Here is a 22,974-nt window from a genome sequence, read left to right on the forward strand (position 1 = left end):
CAGTGCCCGACCTCACTAATGCTCCTGAAGCAAGTCCCTGCAGCAATGTTTCAACATCTAGTGGAAATCCTTCCCAGAAGAGTGTAGGCTGTTATAGCAGCAAAGGGGGGACCAACTCCATACCAATGCCTATGATTTTGGAATGAGATTTTCGACGACCAGGTGTCCACATACTTTTGGTTATGGAGTGTATCTTTGAAACAATACTCTACCACTGGCCGACCATTAAAGTTGTGTAGTGTATGATCGCGTGCATTAATTTCCGAGGCTGTTGACCTGCCTCCTCATCAGTCCAATGAGCGCGGTAAAAGGGGAGGCTCTTCACACCGAACATTTCTCCTCCATCTCCTCACTTTTCCAGTCAGCAAGCAAGCCTGTCGGAGCTACAATAAGTAGTGCCACTGCGGGGTTGCTAAACTGCAAGGATTTCCACCGTGTCTTCACACTTTTTGCTCATTTTTTAAAATTTGTAAACGTCTCTCCTCGAATGAAAAGAGAAAAGCAATTGCAATGCTTTTAATCCATTTTTGAAAGGGTGAAATGGTGCAAGCACAAGGATGCGAGATACTGTAGTAAGTAACGCGGAAATGTATTAACAGGTGCATGAACATGTTTGGGAGAGAACGGGGCTTTTGTTTGATTTTTCTTTTGCATGTTTACATCTCGTTCTGCATATCAAAATCACCCAGAGATTAGCTTGTGCACGAGAACTGCACACTGAGTCGAAAGAAAGGTTGGCAACTGACCGGCTAACTATCTAACGTTATGTGAAAACTATTTAGGAAGTGCAGCTTTCCAATATCGTAGCCTATTTTCAGCTCCGTGTTTTTTTCCCTCGCTTTGATGGATAGAAATGTAAACTACATTTGTTGAAACCTTAACTTCCTACCAGGCAGTGCATTTGAGACGACACGCTGGCCATTTTCGTAGTATGTAAGTAGTTTAACTTAGCAACTTGTCTTCGTTTTTTGTGGTTACCAACCATTTCAAATGAATGAGACAATCATACATTGTTGACCAGGCGTTATGTTGTCACTTTGGACATTTATGCAGAACTGTTTATTGCCTACGTGTTGTAGACTAATCTGTTTCTCGACGATGCAAGCTACGTGTAGCCTACTAGTTGTAGCCCAACGTTACCTCATTTGGAGCTATCCACTCCGAGTGGTGCTGAAACCAACCGGCAACGCGCTAATACGGCACCGGTCTCCATGTAATTCAATGCAGTTTCAGTCATCATTATTAAGCACCATATCAATGTTTGGATGTTTCTGATATTTCTATTCCTTTATTTCAATAACAGCAAGCGAACGTTATTAGGCAGCAGTCATAGAGATGCATTGTTAGGCTTCTCGGGTGAATAATTAACATAGCTATAAGCATGTTTCAATGTAGACGACATGGCAAGTTTGTTTATGCAGTATATATATATATATATATATATATATATATATATATATATATATTCAACTGTAATAACCACGGTTGACTATCTTCAATTATTATTTGGCACAGGGTATGTTGTGATGTTTTGCTTGGCACTAACAGTAGGTATATGAAATCCGTCCAGTTCATAGAGGGATTATGTCTGTCTACTGTCTGTGAATGTCGTTATTTGACTCAGCGTTGCTTTTATGCCTGGCTTGTTTATCACAGTTGATTTGAGTAATATCTAATAGCTATGTCGTACATAGACCTTTATCAAGAAATCCGTATGAACTCCAATGCTGTCACTGCTGTCTTTTAACTTGACCAACTTTGATAAATGGACAGACCGTGTTTGAGGTTGTGCATTTACCCGTGGGATTTTTACAATTATTTTATTAATGAGGAGAATGATTGGTCTTTTACCATTTCATATTCTTTCATTTCAATTGACATGATGTGGAAGATTCTCTCATTGGTCTGTATAGGCCATTTAAAATCCTATGAATTCTGTGATTGCAGGACTAAAATTGGCATCTGTATGCACATTGCAACATGCCACTCTTTTACTTTTCCTAGTAAATTAACATCAATATCTGTAGATGTTTCTTGTATATTAGATTTAATTACTCTGAATGGTATATTTGTAAAATAGTTTGTGTACCACAATGCTAACACTGATTTCTCTCCTCACAGTCAGAATAATAGTTGATTTTCATTCAATCACTGGTTGTATAGAAGTTATAGATGAGTTGATAAACAAGATTATATCATATTACTCCAATCATGATCTCATCAGGAATATAAGTACTTGCAGCATTGCTGAAATAGAATACCTGGTCTGTGGGATCTTTCCAAGCCTCAATTACAGTGACATGTGGGACATTTGCTTCATATGGCGAGGGTATTTGCTGAAAAGCATATTAGTAAATACATTTATCCAAAGTAACGTGAAAACAATAATCATAACCAACATGTAATTGCTCCAAATCTTTCTAGGATAATCTCCAGAACATCAGATTAAAGATAGGCAATCTCATGTATCAGACTTGACCAGATGTATTAGACCAGAGACACAATCGTTTACCCTACACTGTAGCAGTCGAATAGAATCACAGGATAATGGATCACACAGGGTAATGCTTTCTGCTACTCCATACCATTTGTAATGAAGAGGACTGACTCTTAAGCTCTTCCTGCACCTGTCAAAATCGCCATAGAGATGACAGACAGCAATGTGTTTATTTCCTTTGGTTGATAAACGGTTGATATCATCGGGATCATCCATTGATTATCATCAACTAAATCTAGTGATTGTTTGCATGAGTTGGCTCCTTAAATATCGCGTTACAAGTCAGGTTCCACTGATCTAAAGTGAGGACCTTGATTTGCTCTCCCAGGTTTCTTCCTTTGAATTCTGCACTTGGCTTGTAATTTATATGGTTAATACTGATCACCTCTGTTTGCTCCCTTGTAGAACTTTCACACTGCTGGAACACCAAATGGATGGTGTATTGAGTACTACATCTCCTCACCATCTGCAATGGAGGCAAATGAAGCTATGTGAGTGACCTTTATCAGACAATGAATGCAAGCTCTGACGTTCAAAGAAGTAAGAAGTAACCTCTGTTTATCATCTAAGGGAGAGCTGTTGATCTTGGGAAAATAAGTGTCATAACAATGCCCAAACGGTCCGAGGAGATGCTGACAGACGTGTGGACTTCCTTGATGCTTGTGTGGATTACGTGTGTCCCTTATACATCCATGACCCCCATCATCAGCCAGTCCAAAAGTTTACAAACGGGTTCCACTGCGCTCCTACGTGGCCTCGTCGAAGGACAAAGAATACTTAGTCGAGCCAAGAGAGGATGGGTTTGGAACCAAATGTTTGTGTTGGAGGAGTTCTCTGGACCAGATCCAATTCTAGTTGGCAGGGTGAGTACTGTAATTGTCAGCTGTATATTAAGCTTGCTTATCGTTTGGAAACATTAATTCAGCCATTTGAATGCTCCACCATTTAAAAAAAAAAAACATTTTTGTGGGATAGTTTTAGTGCTGAGAGAGAGACAGACACTGGCCTGATCTCATGCAGGGTTTTGGAGAGAAAATATAAATCCACAGCTACCAAATTCTGCGCTGAGGCGTTTTGTGTCGTGTCCCTGAAATATGGAATAAGAAAGTGAAAATGAATAACTAATGATGCGTTACATTGCAGTGGAATGACCTACAGTACAACCATATATACAGTGGAAATATCTACGCAATGTGTTTTTCTATCCTTTCTTTTCTATTTTGTGTTTTCTTTTGTTTGTTGGCCAGGGTATTGGGTGTAGTTTTCCTTTGAAGTATTCGTCATAGGAACACAAGGATAAAAAGGGGTATTTTTGGCTACGTTTCATTGTTGAGAATTTGATAGAGCCCTATAATCCAAAGGACAAGGGACACCTGGTACCTGGCCTGTGTAGACGTGGCAGGGCCAAGGACCAGGGCCCGGGGCCCAGTGAGGGTTGTTGATAAGGCAAGCCAAAGCAGCTTGTTCACAGCTCATTGCAAGAACGCACCTGGGGTGTCTCAACCTGGCAGCTACTACCTCTGACCATTACCCAACCACTCTGGCACATGCACCAGAATATGCCATCAAGGATAATATCTGACCTCACACTAGCATGATTTACACATACCGTACAGCAGTTATCTATTTATTGATGAGGTTATTTCTTGCTGTATATGTCGTAGCTTAATGCTGTCATGATATTTACAACTAGTAGATGGAGGCAAGCTGACATGACGAGGCAGCTATTATATCATTTGAATGATTGCTGCACCTATATCTCAATCCCTATCCCACCATTGCGGTATGTAAAACACACCATTTCAGGTCCAATCATTGCCAAACATAACAGTGATAAAGAAGGAATTCATGCTGATCGTAATTTATGGCGCCATGGTACTATAAAGCATGGATAGGTAGCAGTCTCTAAATATTCATGAGGTGGAAAATGGAGCCCTATAGTACTGCCTGAATGCCCAAAGTTTGGCAGAATGTCACATAACTTAGCACTCTAACTTGATTTCTTTGGGGGATTATTGTCACGTAGGTATATCAATAAATCACATGCTCTCATGCAGTGTTTACACCTGTGTGTTTCCAAATACCAAACGAACACACAAATGTCGTTAAATGCAGCATTCATATTTCACGAGTCTCAATTAAACGGCCTCTGTCGGATCCTCCAATGGCTCTTCGTCAGAGAGCCGAAATAAACAAACACACTGTATCGCTGTAATGATCTCCTAGGTGTATCTTTGAGATAGACTGATTTAGCTTTTGGCATGCATATAGAGTTGGTCTCACTGCTGGAGAGAGATTGTCACAAGGGTTCATGGAAAATAAGGATAGCACTCAAATCTGTTTGGTTTTAGGTGTGCATGAAGCCTCTGTTCTTGGTCGGGGATTGTTTTAAGAATATTTAGCCGTTGTCACTCAAAATAATTAGCATGTGTAGGCTGAAGGACATTGCAAGGATTGTAGGAGTTAGTTTGGTTGAGGATGGATTTGTCTCGCATTTGAAAGACAGTGTTGATGAGTTGCATTATTATTCATAAGGTTAAGTACTCATGAGCATGGCTGGCAGAGCAAAGATAAGTTCGATATTGCAGTAAGATACAGGTGTAGGATCTTAATTTGATCACCCTGTTGTTGCAAGAAATGTCCTGCATGGCAAGAAATGCTAACTTGTAGTGTGTTCAAGGTTTAAAAAGGCTTCTTACATGTTTTAATTTCCTAACGAAAAATGCATCAACCTCCACAAAAATGTCCATTCATTTTAATCCACCCAATAATTCACGTTAGAGTCTGTTGCTGCAGGATTATTTTCCTGTTGTGAGAAACTGGTCAAATTAAGATCCTACACATGTATGATGTCTCTCTCGCTCTCTCACTCTCACTCGGTCTCTCTCTTTCTCACGCTTAATTTAAAAAAATGATCAAATGGAAGTGGGAGGTGTGATTCAAATGGGTCATACAGATCTCAGTTTTTCAGTGCAGCCTGTGGTTGTGGGTTGATTATCAGGGAACCCCAGGCCAAGATTAGACTCATTCCATCCTTTACATTTCATTGTGCGGCACTCTGATGTTTAATTATACATAGATCTCCTGTCTTGTCAGAGACCGAGCTCCTCTTGAGTTCCTGCTGGCATTGGAAGGAGACTATTAGCATAAATGCAAAAGTGAGCATGGCGGTGTGGGAGTGTGAGATGGTCACAATGCGTGACGGCGTCATCCTTGCTGTTCTTTACAGCACCGCCCTTCTGACATTGTGATTCACTGAGCTGGATCTGCGTCACCCTGTGTCACTCCCATTTGAAGGAAATGCAGTACCTGTAAAACTGAAGCTGACGAGACAGCTGTGAAAGCTTGTTGCTCCAATGTAGAAGTGGTGTGCGGGGGATTTTAAGATTAACCGTGACTGAGTAATGTCTCCAAAAATAACGACTCATTAAGAGCAATGTGAGTGCAGGTGTGAGATTAGATTTAGATTTCTAGAATGTCATATTAAAGCCATAAAGTGTATATTCTGGCATGACGTTTAAAAAAAATATATATATATTTTCCTAAATCTTCTTCATACTACTGTCTGATGTAACGGCGTTCGTCTGTTGAAGGAGAGTCGGACCGAAATGCAGCATAAACAACAAACGGAACGCGAAAACCTATTACAGCCTATCTGGTGAAACTACACAGAGACAGGAACAATCACCCACAAACCCACAGTGAAACCCAGGCTACCTAAATATGGTTCCCAATCAGAGACAACGAGAATCACCTGACTCTGATTGAGAACCGCCTCAGGCAGCCAAGCCTATGCTAGACACACCCCTAATCAACCACAATCCCAATGCCTACAAAAACCCCAATACGACAACACAATAAACCCATGTCACACCCTGGCCTGAACAAATAATGAAAGAAAACACAAAATACTAAGACCAAGGCGTGACATCTGAATTCATCACAAATCCTAGTCTAATCCAGGATAGTACGTTTCCATGATTACTTTTACTACTTTTCATCCTTAGTTTTAACTCTCTGTGAGTCTAATTATTTAATGTTACAAAGTGCACATTCATTGTCATCCACCAAACAAAACAAAACATCACACTGAAAGGAGAGAGACATATTCAACAAATCAACATATCTCCCAACCTAAGCAAAATTAGACTCTGTTTGTAAAGGGTCAAATTGATTATAGTCTGTGTCACAGTTTGTTGTATCTCACATAACACTGATGCAACTTTCCCTTTCCTTTCCTTTTGATCTCATGTATTATAATGCTTTTAAGAATGGACTCCATTCTTCCCATTGAGGTGCAGATGTATCCAAATGGAACAGCTCCTGACTGATCCTGTTTCTTATTGTCCGATGCTTTTATCTCTGATACAATTGTGTGTTTTGCACAAAGAGAATTGATAATAAGCCATTCATATTCAACAATTCATACTACTAAGATTGCGAGGACCGCAAGTAATAAAGAGAGTAATTGCCTTTGATTATTAATGCAGGGGGGAAAAAAACATTTAATGTATTTTTGGTGACAGAAAACGTTTCCTTTTGCTGTTCCAAAACAAGATATCTGACACCATAAGATGGATAGCATGCAAGGCCTGCAATAGTGTGGTCTTGGATACAAATCCTGTACCTCTCACATCCCTGCTACCTTCTCTTTAGATCTTTATCACCAATAAACAATACAATAGCAACTGATTTGATTAATATCACCCATATACAGTGGGTGATATTGCTCCACTAAATGTTCTGCGATTATGCTGCGGTGCTTAGAGGTCGTTTGAGGTTTATTACGGTACCCTGCATCACTACTTCATTGCTCCAGACCAGCGCAAGGGGGAGTTAGAGCACTGATTATGCTTTTGGATCCCAAAGCGCTACTGTGTCTCTAACTGACAATGAATGGGCGACATAAGCCACAGGGAAACTGATAATTGTGAACGACTTCAAAATGGAATTTCAATGAACTGAATGATGAGGATGAAGAAGGTGATTGAATTTAGAACAATAGAGTAAGAATTTCTATTCCGCTGTCCTACAGCGCACACCAGGAAAAATAGACTTGTTTTTTTTGTTACTACTCGTCAGTATTACTTACTAAAACTGTTGTTACAATAAGGTTTTTATTCTAAGAGAAACATAGACCAATTATTTTGTGGAAATGTTTCAATAATAAATGTCATAATTTTTCTCTTACTGTAGTACTGTAGCCTACTCCTGAATGGTTGCGTTGTAGCGGTCTCACACATCACATTGCAAACTGCGCTGCTACTAGATGCTGGTTCAATACCTGTGTCGGCCATGACCGGGCTTTTGATTTCTCTCCTTCTAAAAACAGAAATAAATCATTCTAAATAACAAACTGGCTTTATTTACAAATTAGTAACAATGTCTCACACCATGTTCAAGAATGTCCAGTTTCTCACTCACTTTACGTTATTTTAAATTGAAGAATTCTCCAAAATATCATTATTTTTTAAAACAAAGCTATTATTATTATTGTTAATTAATTTAGAATGATATAAAACCCCTTGGATATTCTCACAGATATATTATTTAACACTGTTTTTCACAAGAGAAGCAGGCTGTGAATTCTGCAAACATCGTTTCTAGCAGGACAATATAAGGTTGAAGTCGGAAGTTTGCAAACAACTTAGCCAAATACATTTAAACTCAGTTTTTCACAAATCCTGACATTTAATCCTACAAACAATTCCCTGTTTTAGGTCAGTTAGGATCACCAGTTCATTTTAAGAATGTGAAATGTCAGAATAATGGTAGAGAGAATTATTTATTTCAGTTTTTATTTATTTTATCACATTCCCAGTGGGTCAGAAGTTTACATACACTCAATTAGTATTTGGTAGCATTGCCTTTAAATTGTTTAACTTGGGTCAAACATTTCGGGCAGCCTTCCACAAGCTTCCCACAATAAGTTGGGTGAATTCTGGCCCATTCCTCCTGACAGAGCTGGTGTAACTGAGTCAGGTTTGTAGGCCTCCTTGCTCGCACATGCTTTTTCAGTTCTGCCCCCAAATGTTTGTGATGGCCCCTCCTATACCTTGACTTTGTTGATCTTAAGCCATTTTTTCCACAACTTTAGAAGTATGCTTGGGGTCATTGTCCATTTGGAAGACCCATTTGAGACCAAGTCTTTAACTTCCTGACTGATGTCTTGAAACTTTGCTTCAATATATCCACATAATTTTCCTGCCTCATGACGCCATCTATTTTGTGTAATGCACCAGTCCCTCCTACAGCAAAGCACCCCCACAATATGATGCTGCCACCCCTGAGCTTCACGGTTGGGATGGTGTTCTTCGGCTTCCCCCTTTTTCCTCCAACCATAACGATGGTCATTATGGCCAAACAGTTCTAATTTTGTTTCATCAGACCAGAGGAGATTTCTCCAAAAAGTACGATCTTTGTCCCCATGTGCAGTTGCAAACCATAGTCTGGCTTTTTTATTGCGGTTTTGGAGCAGTGGCTTCTTCCATGCTGAGCGGCCTTTCAGGTTATGTCGATATAGGACTTGTTTTACTGTGGATATAGATACTTTTGTACCTGTTTTCTTCAGCATCTTCACAAGGTCCTTTGCTGTTGTTCTGGGATTGATTTGTACTTTTTGCACCAAAGTAAGTTCTTTGCTGCAGGAGGGACTGGTGCACTTCACAAAATAGATGGCATCATGAGGTTGGAAAATTACGTGGATGTATTGAAGCAACATTTCAAGAAATCAGTCAGGAAGTTAAAGCTTGGTCGCAAATGGGTCTTTCAAATGGACAATGACCCCAAGCATACTTCTAAAGTTGTGCCAAAATGGTTTAAGGACAACAAAGTCTAGGCAATGGAGTGGCCATCACAAAGCCCTGTCCTCAAACCTATAGTAAATTTGTGGGCAGAACTGAAAAAGCGTGTGCGAGCAAGGAGGCCTACAAACCTGACTCAGTTACACCAGCTCTGTCAGGAGGAATCGGCCAAAATTCACCCAACTTATTGTGGTAAGCTTGTGGAAAGCTACCTGAAACATTTGACCCAAGATAAACAATTTCAAGGCAATGCTACCAAATACTAATTGAGTGTATGTAAACTGAAAGAAATGAAATAAATACATGCTGAAATAAATCATTCTCTCAACAATTCTTCTGACGTTTCACATTCTTAAAATAAAGTGGGGATCCGAACTGACCTAAAACAGGGACGTTTTACTAGGATTTAATGTCAAGAATTGTGAAAACCTGAGTTTAAATGTTTTTGGCTAAGATGTGTTTGAACTTCCGACAAAAAATGACATGAAAAGCGCACATTTGTAATCCCAAACTAAAAGTAATTGAAAGGTAGATACAAATTATTTGTGTTATTGTGGTTGCAATATACAATGTAAACAGGATGTAAACGACAGTAATGATGGACAGCTGGATGCATTTGTTTTTCACAAGTGTACTGTAGTACCTTTCCAGTACTCTTCACCTTGCCCCAAACTCCACCTGTAACACCTTAACACAGTTGCCATTCAAAAACAAGCTGTTTATCTAAAATAAAAAGACATTTCGACTAAAGAGAACAGACGAAATGGACATAGTTTTCAGTAAGCCAGCTTCTTTCTATGCTACTACCCGTTCCAGGGTTCGGACCATAACCACCAGAGGACTTGAAAATGAGCCTGAATGAGGGGATCACCAAAACAAGGTATTTTGGTTTCGGTGCATTTTTCTGTTAAAAAATGAAATAGCCTATCAAGGCATACTATGTAATATAATCGATAACTAAATAAGGGTTAAATAAAAACATTTTTTACAAAAATATTGTGTTGTAAAACCTTGTGTTTTTTGCAGAGCGTACAGCCATGCTGACAACATTCCGTTGAACACCTACCGTTTCTATCATTGGCCATTGTAATCGATGGGGGCTCAGAGCGGTACCGTTCTGCTCCTCTGATGAATGTGCACATGGATCAGATTCAAACTTTGAAGACCGAGATCGAGTCATTGAAGGCAGACCAGCAGAATGAGAAACAGTAGATAATGAGGGCAGAGATACGGGTGACAACTGATGTATTGGTCCAGAGCCAGGCGGTACTGGCAGAAAGTCACTCGTCATTGGCGGAGAGTCCGGCGGAGAATGACGCGTTGAAGAAGGCGAGGAATGAGATGGAGTCACAATCCATGCGAGGTACACCTGTGAGCTCTGAAACTCTACGTCCGACAGGCAGAGTCAACATACCTGGCGGGTTCGTCATTGGTCATTGGTTCACCCTGACATTTCCATTCCTCCTCTGACAACAGATCTTGACCAACTACTCACCAGGCACAGCAAGGGCCATCCGGACCGTTATGCTGTTCTGCTATTCCAAGGATGTGTAACTGAAGAGATACCACTAGTGGACACAGAATACCAACTGGGATGGATCCCGTGGCAGATATGGCTTACCAGTGAACCTCCGGGTGTTCTTCATTAATACTGTGTCTCAGACGTTTCTGTCCATGACTGATGCAACCCAAAAAAGCATTAAAGACAGAGTTAATGAGTACTTGAGGTCATGAGAAAGTTTGGACATGGCCTGCTCTCCCTTATGTAAGGAATTAGACACTTTACCATGTTAACTACAGTATGTACTGTAGGCTATGTTTACTTGTCAGACTGCACAGTAGCCTAATAAACAAATGCTGGGCCGCTTCCATCTTCATAATGCTGTTAAATGCTTTATTATCTAAATGTTTAAAGTGCGTGTGGGCAAGCTCATGAAACCTCAAAATGTTGGATAAACTTTGAAATTACTACGGGAATAAATATCACTGAATGACAGAAATATTGGAACATAGTAGGTTAATGAAGATAAACAAATTGTTGCTTATTGGAAAATACTATTTCCAACACACACGGTCACGTTGCACAGTGCCATTATGGCTATTAAGCAGGACAATCAACTTGCCTAGAAGGAGGGTAGGGGGAGAATTCTTCAAATGTATTTCTTAGTTAGGTTGGCTGTACCACAACCGGCCGTGATTGGTTGCATTTTCAGTTTAATCCACCAGAAAAGACAGAACAAATAATACAACACACATTGTGATTAAACTCAAATATCCTAATTGATAAAAATAAAAAATGGATCATTTTTGTTAGTATTATTCTGTATCACTTCCGACCGTGATTGGGAGTCCTTTAGGACAGTGCACAATTGCCCCAGTGTTTCTCTCTCTCTAAAAACAGAAACAAATGTTTTTGACAGTCTTTAATAAAGAAATGTTTGGGTTATCTGGACCTGGACACAATGTAAAGCATTATAATAGCAGATTATGGGCTATTAGAAGGACAATATATCTTTTCCAACACCTTTCGGTATTTTGATACTTTGTTCAAGACAATCTATCTGCATTAAAAACTTTGTGAATGGGGCCCTCCCGAGTGGCATAGCGGTGTAAGACACGGCATCGCAGTGCAGACTGCGTTGCTACAGATGCTGGTTCGAGACCCATGAGGGTTGCTTTATTTACAAATTAGTGAGAATGTCTTACCCCCTGTTCAAGAATGGCCTTTGCTCACTCTAGGTTAAATGAAAACGAAATCTCCAAAATATTCTTAATTTTTAAACAAAGTGATTATTATTATTATTAATGAATTTAGAATTAAATAAAAGCCCCTTCGGTATTCTCACAGACCAGATTTGCCATACCGAAAAATTCCCCTTAGATATTAATTTAGAATCCTCCAATCCTCTAAATGTAATTTTTGGCGGAGAATCTCATCGTTGAAAAAAATTATATATTTTTCGATATACTGTAGGCCTACTGTAGGTGAAATGAGTCTCACTATTGTTGAGTAATGTGCTGTTCAAAGTAATGTAGGTCTTATTTATTTAAAAAGCATATTGAAATTAGAAGCAATTGGATTTGAAGCAATAGCTATTTCAGCATCGTTTCACATTGCGCTGAGACAAGCATGGGGACTGGTCTTGATAAATCAATGCGATTTTTATTTTCATTATTATTATTATTGCTAAAGGTACTGCATAGGTGTAAATATAATTTTGCAAGAGATAGCACTTGTAAAGCCTAACAATCTTTTTGAAAGGAAACAATAACAGTCTTGAACTTTTTTGGCCACATAGTGATACAGTATATTCTTATATACTGTACAATGAGGAATTCAACTACAAAATAGTCTTCTCGCATTTTTTTACCATTGCCCCTACCCACAAAGTGTATAAACAACAACAATAAATAAGAATAAAATAAGATAAGATAATAGATACAAAATTAAAAAGTGAAGAACATAAATCAATAAACTCCAATTAGCACATGTAGGACAGTATGCAAGTTTGAGTGCATGGACTTTGCAGATGTATTTCTCACATGTGCAGCACATAGTATTTGTTTTACAGTCCTTCTTTGGGGGGCAGAATTGGCATCTCCTCCTCTTGCCTGCCCCAGCTGCAGCCTCAGGTGGATCAGGACAAGATTCACTCCCCTGAACAGCTTTCACAAGCGCTGCAGAGGCTGCTGTGCGGAGGAGGCGCTCCTTTCTTTGAATGTTTCGGGGTTACAAGTGCCTTTCCCAGCTGCTCCAGGAACACCCTCCTCTTGTTCCATATCGCAAAGGCATTGTATGAGGACACATCAAGGATGTTATGGAAGATGATCAGGGGCCAGTGTGCAGTCATCCTCCTGCAGCTGTAAGTTCCAATCACCTTGTCCAGCTTGTCCACGCCTCCTTTGTGGCTGTGGTTGTAGTCCATGATGATGGCTGGCTTCCTGTCCTCACAATGACTGATCTCAGACATTTTGTGCAGTGTGCTCAGGAGGACCACATTCTTGTTCCTCTTTGGGATGTAAGAAACTAGAATGGTGGTGGGGGTGAAGGCAAACTTTAATAAGAAGGCTCCTCCCCCCATGTTGTGAGGAGTGCAGGTGGGGGAGCTCAGGCTTGTTCTTTCTAACTGTGCCAACCATGTTGATCTTCCTCTTCAGGAGCTGCTGGCTGAGTTCATAAAAGGTGAAGAAATTGTCACACGGGATATTGGGCCCCCTTAGTCCATCTGTCACATCAAGCACAACCCACATCCCCTGGTTCTTCTTTGGGCCTCCACTGGTTGGCTTCCATGTGTAGACTTGCATCTTCCAAGCGTGATGCCATACTTTTCTGGCTTGCTGGGCATATCCTGCCAGAAAGGACAGCGACCTTTTGACAAAAGAGATTACTATCAGTAATTTGTATCAGTGTCACAGAAAACAATCACATAAATCAATGATATTACAGCAATACATAATATAATTTAACAGTGAAAAGCACGTATATTACAGATATGAACATAAAAATGTACCTCTGAATGGAACCAGTTGCTCATCCACTGTTACTTCAGGCCCAGGGTTGTAGAGGTATGGCAGACGCTCCACCCACTTCTCCCAGACCTCTCTTATGGCCGCCAGTTTGTCTCTCACATGTCTTGCAGGTCTTGACTCACTGTGACTCAAATCATAGTATTCTTGAGAAAGTGTGAAAGACTCTCAGTGGCATCGTGGCACGGAAAATTGCCCTTCCACTCTTTGCATCCCAGAGACTACATTTAGCCTCGCCTCGGGACCTATACACACCCGCTAAGATTAGCAGCCCTATGTAGGCACGCAGGTCAATCTCACCCATCCTTTTCCAGATGCCTCCATATTTACGGAAACCCAGGATGATTTTTTTCTATGGCTGGTGTGGTGAACATGTTGAATTATGAGGCGATGTCCTGGGCATGGGCAACTGCATGTCTTGTGGGCCCTGGGGTTATCCTTATGACATGTTGTGCTGCCATCCTGCCCTGGTTGTCATATGGTGACCTGGACCATGTTATTTTGCTGTTCTTTAACAAACATATCTCTCTTTCAGCTCATCTGAAGATGATGCGTCGTGCTCTGGGTTGTATTCTTCCCCATCCTCTTCTTCAGATACCTCCTCCTCTTTTAAATCATTGTTTTCTTGTCCCTCCTGGACATCTGAAAAAATAAGATATATGACCTGTTGGGCACTGAAACGTGCACTCATGGCTTCAGCAAAGAGAGATCTGGGCACCTTTATAGCCTCTAACTGCATTCCCCATTAGTAAACAATGCTTCCAAGAACTGTTTATTTGGTCTGAAATGTTGTTTATTTTGTCTGAAATGTTGTTTATTTTGTCTGTGAATTTGAGTCATGTGTGGGGTCGTGGAGGTGAGTTCAATCCGTAGCACACATAATCAACAATTTCACGTGTATCTGTGTGTGTGTGTGTGTGTGTGTCTTTGTGATTTCTGTGGCATGTAAATGATTTAAAAAATGACCCTAAGACAATCTTTGTACCCCGGTGGTGTACAGCTTTCATGGAAATATGAACAAAGGCGATGTTTTACTTTTTCTAATGTCGGTGTCTCTCTAGGAAAAGTCATCAAATTTCAAGTTGAAAAAACATAATTTAGGAGGTTTTCTCTGCTGATAAACATAGTGGCGGATCCTTTTTTTACCCTTAAGACAACACAAGGGTTAAAAGAGGAACCACTGTATTGATGCTAACTGTTTCATCAACAGTTTCTCAGCATCACTGTCATTTTGAAATATTGTCATGGAATATATTTTTATGTCAGGCAACAACTGTTAGTGCACTGCTCCTCACAGGTGAAGAGACACCCATCAGCTATCCAGTCAAGTCCCAGATGTTTGTTTATTCCATAAGAGTACAAAAGAGCTGACTGAAGTTATACTCCTATACGTCTGTCAGTGCTGGGGGCTTGGTTCTCTCCTTCTGTATGATATAGTTAGTAAAGTGAGAGGGACTCTTGAGTCCTGGAAAGCTTGTCCTCAGAGGCGATGGAGTGGGGGGCGACGGCGTTCAAATTTCATCGTATTCAACTTCAATAATGCGTGGCGCGAAGCTCTCTCTGAGTGTTGGCGCTGCTGTAGACAACTTCACCCTTGGAGCTTCTTGACAAGGTTTTTTTTAGTAGATCAAAGGTCCTCCTCACGCGTTAATCTGCATTTGCTAAGGTTAGGACAGAGTCAGCGCAGGTTCTAGTGGATATCGAGCTTCGCCCTTGATTGAAGGCTTCGTAGTGGGAGTTAACAAGAGTATTACTCTGCATTTATGAAAGCTAATGTTGAGACTGAAATGATAGGTATTGGCTACAGAATCAGCCTAAGTATAACATTGATGACTAATGTAGGTACAACGTTTTAAGCATCAACCATTTGAAAATTAGTCACTTGACGTTTATGGTTTTAGTTCCAATCCACTTCTTCCTCACAGCCTCTCCTGGGCTCTCCCTGGTGTTTTCTCCTTGTAGTATCTCTCTTCTGTGTGTTATCTTACTATGTTACTGCTAGTATATATCATGGAGGCCTTTATATCATTGGAACATGAGCACAGTCCCCCATTCCCTCTCTACAGTGACTGTAATAAAACAGTCTGATTGAGCTGTGGGATCACATTATTGCTTCCTTGGAAGAGGCTGACAGGTTGTCTATTGCTCTGTGTTGTCGTCTTGCTCCCCGTTAACAAGGTGTATGTGTGTGGTGTGGAGGGGCACAGGGACAAAACCAAAAATGAGTAGGAAGTATAATCTAAAACTCCACGGTCATGAGTGCAATCGCAAAAATCCCATTGCAAATGCTTTTGACCAGGTGTTGTATCATTAAAAATGCATACAGCGCAGGATTTAAACAACTAAATGCTGGCGTTCTATTTCTCTTAATGCTCGCTCTCGCTCCCGCTCTCTCTCTCTCTCTCTCTCTCTCTCTCTCTCTCTCTCTCACCTCAACCTTGTTTTATGGCAGTAACACTGAGATGTTGCCTGCGTTAATCCTCTATCCTTACATAATGTTCAAATCCACATACAGTACGTGCACATACTCCATTTCCTCTCTCCAGGTATTGTTACCTTTTGGCCGTACATTTATCGTCAGAGGTAGGAGAAGGCACAATCCCTCAGACGCAGTGATACAGACGCTTATGAGATATACTCTTAAGGTCATGTATAGGCTAATTCCCTATACATGCATCAAATATTACAGTATATGCATCCGGTGTCCAGGTCTGTTGCCACAGAAACCCTGAGGATATAACAGGGTTGCCATTGTTCACACCAAGGTGCTGAGTTAGTGAGTGCATGGGTATTTTCATGGTTTAGTGCAGATTCCTAATAAATGGGTATTTGTGATGTAACCTTGGAAAGGCTTGCAGTGATTAGCGCTCCCATGTCAGTGTTTGCGAGCTGATATGTGGTGTTAACCTCTCCTCTAGCGACTGGCGGCTCTGCTTCCTGCGTCCTGGCCTCGGCTCGATCTGAAGTTGCGGTGCTGGTGCATTGAGCGGCTCAACGGAGTTGGCTGGCAAAGTGCCGTGAACTCTGCTCAAACTAATCATTGGAATGAAGTAGTTCACCTCTAATGCTTTGCTTGTACATTGCTTTGGCTAAATCGTCCCTTTTTTGGGTTGTTCGCTTTTCCCCAAACCAAAAAAAAGCCATTTGTTTAATCCTAACAGGCTTAATGCTTTCAGTCTCACAGTCTTTTATTGACATTCCATCATTCATTGTCTTCTAGATATACCAGTTAACTAATCCCAATTATTCTGGGGATATTATACATGCGCCCTATGTGTACCACTATAGAGAGCTCGTTATGGTGACATGTTGGGACGTGACCTTTATGTCACCCTCTATGGGTGAATGTAATATGGGCCTATATTCGTTCAAGACATGTGCTAAACATTGGGCAGACAGGATCAATTTGCCATAATTACAAATTATTCAAATCTACGATTATAATGATCTAAAACCTACTAATTGGCCTCTTGCAGTGATCGTGGGCAGCTAAGAAACCCTTTGAGCCAGTAGATGTTTGGCTCAGCTCGCCATCCCTCTCCTATGGATGGCATCCTCAGCCTGAGTAGCTGCAGGCATCACAGCTTATCCCTGTGCCTCTGCTCCCATACACAGCCCAGGAGCAAAACTGGGACTACAAAGTAATCTTGTTAAGAATGGATGTTGTTATTGTGCATTTGGCTTCATGGTTAGCTAGGAGTACACGTGGGCTGCCGGAAGAAGACAATATGGGAAGGGGTGGGTGGAAAGCCTATTTCTGGAATTTTTTAAGATGACAGCAACCACCCCCCTTCCTCCTCGCATCTCACCCTCATGATCCAAAACAACAACAAAGATGAAATGAACAATGGCGCTGACATTTGCTTGAGGAGCCATTTCTTTACCAATCTCCACTAGTGAAGATGATGATAATCATAGCAGAGGGAAAGGAAGAAAGGGTGCTAACCTTAATCACTGTTTTGTCGCTATTATGGTGAGTTGAGCAGGAAAAATTGTGAAAGAAAGTATCCATGGAGAATCAATGGCCCAGGCACTTCTCTGCGAAACTGCCTCAGCCAACAGACTGTGCCTCTGACCTTTATCCCAAATGAATTATTTCTGTTTAATGATCCTTTTGCGAGAAGAAAGAAATAGCTGAAATAATTGCTGAAAGTATAAAACACCTTAAAAGGGCAACCTAGCAGACTTTTCTCAACAACCCAGTGCACACACAAACTCATACTCGTGTCCATGACTCAACAGCAAAGCCTTACAAATGAAAAAGTCCAGCATTTAGAAAGGCCCTACTAGCAGGTAGTGGTGGAAATGCAGGCTTAATGTGTGAAACCTATGGATACACAATAGTTGCAGATTTTTCAGTTCTGGATGAGGGGATGGGGGGTGGGGGGGCCGGGGGGTGGGTGCATGCATGATAAATTCAGAACGTTGTAATATAATATCCAGATGAGTCATGAATCCTTAATGGAAATCAGGACTGAACATGTAGGGTCTTGGAATTGTGCTCAAAGAACGATGGCTTTCTTTGTTAGCTGCCAATTGTGTTGGTAATGGGCTTCTGTTTTAGACACACACACACATGCCATTATCCATCTCTTCGCTGTATTGTGTTGTTCAGACATGTGCCCTTGGCTGATAGTAAGCAAGAGGGATGGGAGGAATAGGAGTAAGCCAACAATTGTGTGAAAAGCTATGACTTAGCGTACAGTGAAATGCATTGTTCTTGGGGCATAGCTATAATGGTATATCATCAGTTTGGTTATGCAACTGAAAAGGACATGTAAACTCAGCAAAAAAAGAAACTGACCTTTTTCAGGACCCTGTCTTTCAAAGATAATTTATAAAAATCCAAATAACTGCACAGATCTTCATTGTAAAGTGTTTAAACACTGTTTCCCATGCTTGTTCAATGAACCATAAACAATTAATGAATATGCACCTGTGGAACAGCTTACAGACTGCAGGCAATTAAGGTCACAGCTCTGGAAACTTAGGACACTAAAGAGGCCTTTCTAAAGACTGAAAAACACCAAAAGAAAGATGCCGAGGGTCCCTGCTCATCTGCTTGAACACACCTTAGGCATGCTGCAAGGAGGCACGAGGACTGCAGATGTGGCCAGGGCAATAAAGTGCAATGTCCATACTGTGAGATGCCTAAAACAGCGCTACAGGGAGACAAGATGGACAGCTGATCGTCTTCGCAGTGGCAGAGCACATGTAACAACACCTGCACAGGATTGGTATATCTGAACATCACAGCTGCGAGACAGGTACAGGATGGCAACATCAACTTCCCGAGTTACACCAGGAACGCACAATCCCTCCATCTGTGCTCAGACTGTCCGCAATAGGCTGAGAGAGACTGGACTGAGGGCTTGTAGGTCTGTTATAAGGCAGGTCCTCATCAGACACCAGCCATACTGCTAGTTCTGTGCGTGATTTCCTGCAAGACAGGAATGTCAGTGTTCTGCCATTGCCAGCGAAGAGCCCGGATCTCAATCCCATTGAGCAAGTCTGGGAACTGTTGGATCGGAGGGCCATTCCCCCCAGATATGTCTGGGAACTTGCAGGTGCCTTGGTGGAAGAGTGGGGTAACATCTCACAGCAAGAACTGGCAAATCTGGTGCAGTCCATGAGGAGGAGATGCACTGCAGTACTTAATGCAGCTGGTGGCCACACCAGATACTGACTGTTACTTTTTATTTTGACTCCCCCTTTGTTCAGGGACACATTATTCACATGTCTGTGGAACTTGTTCAGTTTATGTCTCAGTTGTTGAATCTTGTTATGTTCATACAAATATTTACACATGTTAAGTTTGCTGAAAATAAACACAGTTGACAGTGAGAGGAGGAGATGCACTGCAGTACTTAATGCAGCTGGTGGCCACACCAGATACTGACTGTTACTTTTTATTTTGACTCCCCCTTTGTTCAGGGACACATTATTCACATGTCTGTGGAACTTGTTCAGTTTATGTCTCAGTTGTTGAATCTTGTTATGTTCATACAAATATTTACACATGTTAAGTTTGCTGAAAATAAACACAGTTGACAGTGAGAGGACATTTCTTTTTTTGCTGAGTTTATGGTGAAAGTCTGAAAATTGTTTTTTAATTTTTAATTTCCTCATTCTTTACCGTTGTAGCATACAGTTTTGTTATCAATAGTAGAGAGTCCAATGATCAAATGTTCATATGTTTAAAGTCCGTTGACATTATTCTACATCACTGTCCATGTGGACTGATGTTTATCTTGACCCCCATATCCTGAGCTCATCTGGTTACCCTGGAACTGAAAACAAACATCAAGGAGTTCACCTGCTCCACCACATATTGAGAAATGGAACTAAATGATAATGCACCTCATGTGCATTATCATTTAAATAGCGTGACCAATGTCTATTACAGATACATCTTCTTGGAACTACTCATATTTTTGTTATTTTATTTACCTAGGCAAGTAAGTTAAGAACACATTCTTATTTACAATGACGGCCTCCGAACAGTGGGTTAACTGTCTTGTTCAGGGGCAGAACGACAGATTTTTACCTTTGTCAGCTCGGGGATTCGATCAAGCAACCTTTCGGGTACTGGCCCAACGCTCTAACAACTAACCACCTGCTGCCCCAATATTGTAGATGTATGATGTTTATTGATCATCGACATATGAGGAACAGATACCTGGGGATGCAGTACCTGTATGTACAGTTGCTGTGATAGTTTCGTCACTTCATATCTTCATTGATCTTAAAATGTATCACACTCACTCATAGGGGATGACCTAGCAAACCGATTGCGACCTCTGGATCGATGCTGCCACACAGCCCCGTATTTCTCACTATTTGTGTAGTCCCCTGCCTGGTGATGTTTGCTGAATCCCAGTAGCCTGTATCCCCACTGCTAAAATGTGCCATGTTTATCAATGTTTTCTTGCACTCAAGAAAAGAATGTCATGTTTTCTTATCTCCCATTTATGGAGATACACAGTGTGTGTGCTGTGAAAATGCTAATGCTGGGGGTGTGTCCATGTTGATGACCTTTTCTTTTTGTTGATGCACAATGTTTTCATAAATAGCGTACTGATATCCCAGGCTGTGTAATTACCGCACTACAACACACGGGAGCCTCTTTATTAGTTTTCTGACAATGGCCTGCCTCGTCACAGCCGGCGGGTAGGAAACGCACTCGTGTTGTCTTGTATATACAAAGATGATCCCCCGTATGTCGTCCTCTCTTCGAGGGCTTTCGATTAAGCTATTGCTTAAAGATGCATATTCAGTGGGACACATTCTGCCTAGATTTAGGTTCACTTTAAGGGCTGTTGAGTTACATATATTCGTCTTGTTTCATTAATAAGGGCACAATAGAACTTGTGGGCGTTGTAATCATACAGCTCTATCACTGCATCTGATTAATATCAAGTAGGATAAAGGCAAAGCCAATTAACACTGAGGTTATGACTAGCTGACAATGGCTGTTGTATTATTCATGTTAGTTTCTGTTCTTTTCATTTAATCATGGCGATGATGTTCAGACATTAAACTACGAATTCAATTACCTTTTCAACAATGTACTTAGTGAGAGATACTAATTGCAAGGTAGCCTGCTCATCGACAGGTTCGTGTCAACACATCTGAAAGGTCGGACCTTTGAAGAATCGGGATGAGTCTTTTGGATTGGATTATCAAACATTTACAATGGAATAGAAGGGAGATTCCATCCTTTGTTGCATCACTAGTAGCAAGGATGCTGCATTCCAAAAAAGGTCTGTGCATATGTAATTGAATCCCACTCTGTCTGTACTAGATTTGCACTTGTCGATAAGGATCACACTCTGCAGGTTCGGCTCTTGGGATTAGGGCAGAGGCGCTTGATCTGAGAGAGGAGAGGGAAACGGTTTGCATGAAATCACAACTCCACTGAATCCATTTTGAAAAAGGCTGTGTCAACTGATTGAGGTTATTGTCACATGCCCAGCCCTGGACTTAGCCCAGCTTATTGTGTCTTCAGGATACCTTTGTCAACAATTAGCTCATACAATGGTGATACAGTGCTAGATCTTTCCTCTTGATCTATCCATATACACCCACACACACCTCCGCACACTTTCCCAAACAAAAGAAACAGTGTTGCTCAAATCACGTTGGCCTAAACAACACAGTATGTCTCATCATACCGGAAAGTTAACTTGACTTTTATCATACAAGCTGAGGTTGGCCTGGCAGATAACGACATGCCCAGAAGTGCCTTGGATCAGCTATCTGGGTCCCTTGTGCCCGAATGGGATCAACACAGCAAAGGGGCTGGATGTGCCAGTTACAGAACATAATTACTACTAATGACCATTAGGAGTTCAGTTTTCACCCTCCAGGGGTTGGAGAAAGGGCTTCCGTCTTATCAGTTGATTAGAGCAAATAGAGGGGCCGGATCCTGAATGTTAAGTAAACGGGGGGCTAAAATGTGTTGCATTATCTGGGGAAGACTAATGGAGCAGCTAAAAGTCCATCTCCCACTAATGCACAGCACACATACGGAACCGCTTACAAGAGTCATCAAATCTGGACACATTTGTTCCACCCTGATATAAGTTTCAGGCTTTTGACATTTCTCCAAATTCACTCTGCAGACAATTGTTTTTCTCTGTTGCAGCACCTTGGATTTTTAGCTCTCGCATTCAAGTGTCGATGTCACTGTTGTTGGTTTTCCTCCTGCTAGATTCATTTGCATATGTAAATGAACAATTGATATGGATCTTCCACTGTCAGATTAACATTTTGCATAGCAACTTGCCAAGCAAGTAATTACTTATTGACAGACTCATATTTTGGAGGAAATTATAACATGAGGTGGAAACGGGGCCAAGTTGAAAACCTCTGATTAATCAATAGGTGGACATGAGTTGCGAGAGAGATCACTGCCAATCAAGACTGGATAATTAACTTTGTGCTGCTTCAGATTCACCTCGTGTTGAGACTCATCATCATTATCAGCATCCCGTCCACCTTCAACTGCAGGCCAACGTTTGTTGGTAACACTGTTTCACAAGTGAAGTCAAACTTTAAACTGAAGATATTCCACCTCCTAACATGCATACAATCTTTATGAACAATCAACACTAAAATGTGGGACAATAACATGCGCACAAAATA

At 41.0% G+C, this 22,974-nt stretch overlaps 1 protein-coding gene across 2 annotated transcripts in view; it reads left to right on the top strand.

Annotated features, from left to right (window-relative positions):
- The first annotated feature begins 347 nt into the window (after positions 1 to 347).
- LOC109895023 (cadherin-8-like) overlaps positions 348 to 22,974 on the top strand; it is an 87,826-nt gene continuing 65,199 nt past the window's right edge. The window contains exons 1-2 of one of the 2 annotated variants that reach the window (XM_031830737.1): positions 348 to 572; positions 2,903 to 3,360. In XM_031830737.1, coding sequence (XP_031686597.1) covers positions 3,106 to 3,360 — 255 coding nt within the window. In that variant the 5' untranslated portion in view covers positions 348 to 572; positions 2,903 to 3,105. The remainder of the gene's footprint in view (positions 573 to 2,902; positions 3,361 to 22,974) is intronic. The other variant, XM_031830736.1, reaches the window with a different exon arrangement.

This window comes from Oncorhynchus kisutch, linkage group LG8 (genome assembly GCF_002021735.2).
Source record: "Oncorhynchus kisutch isolate 150728-3 linkage group LG8, Okis_V2, whole genome shotgun sequence".
Taxonomy (NCBI): Eukaryota; Metazoa; Chordata; class Actinopteri; order Salmoniformes; family Salmonidae; genus Oncorhynchus; species Oncorhynchus kisutch.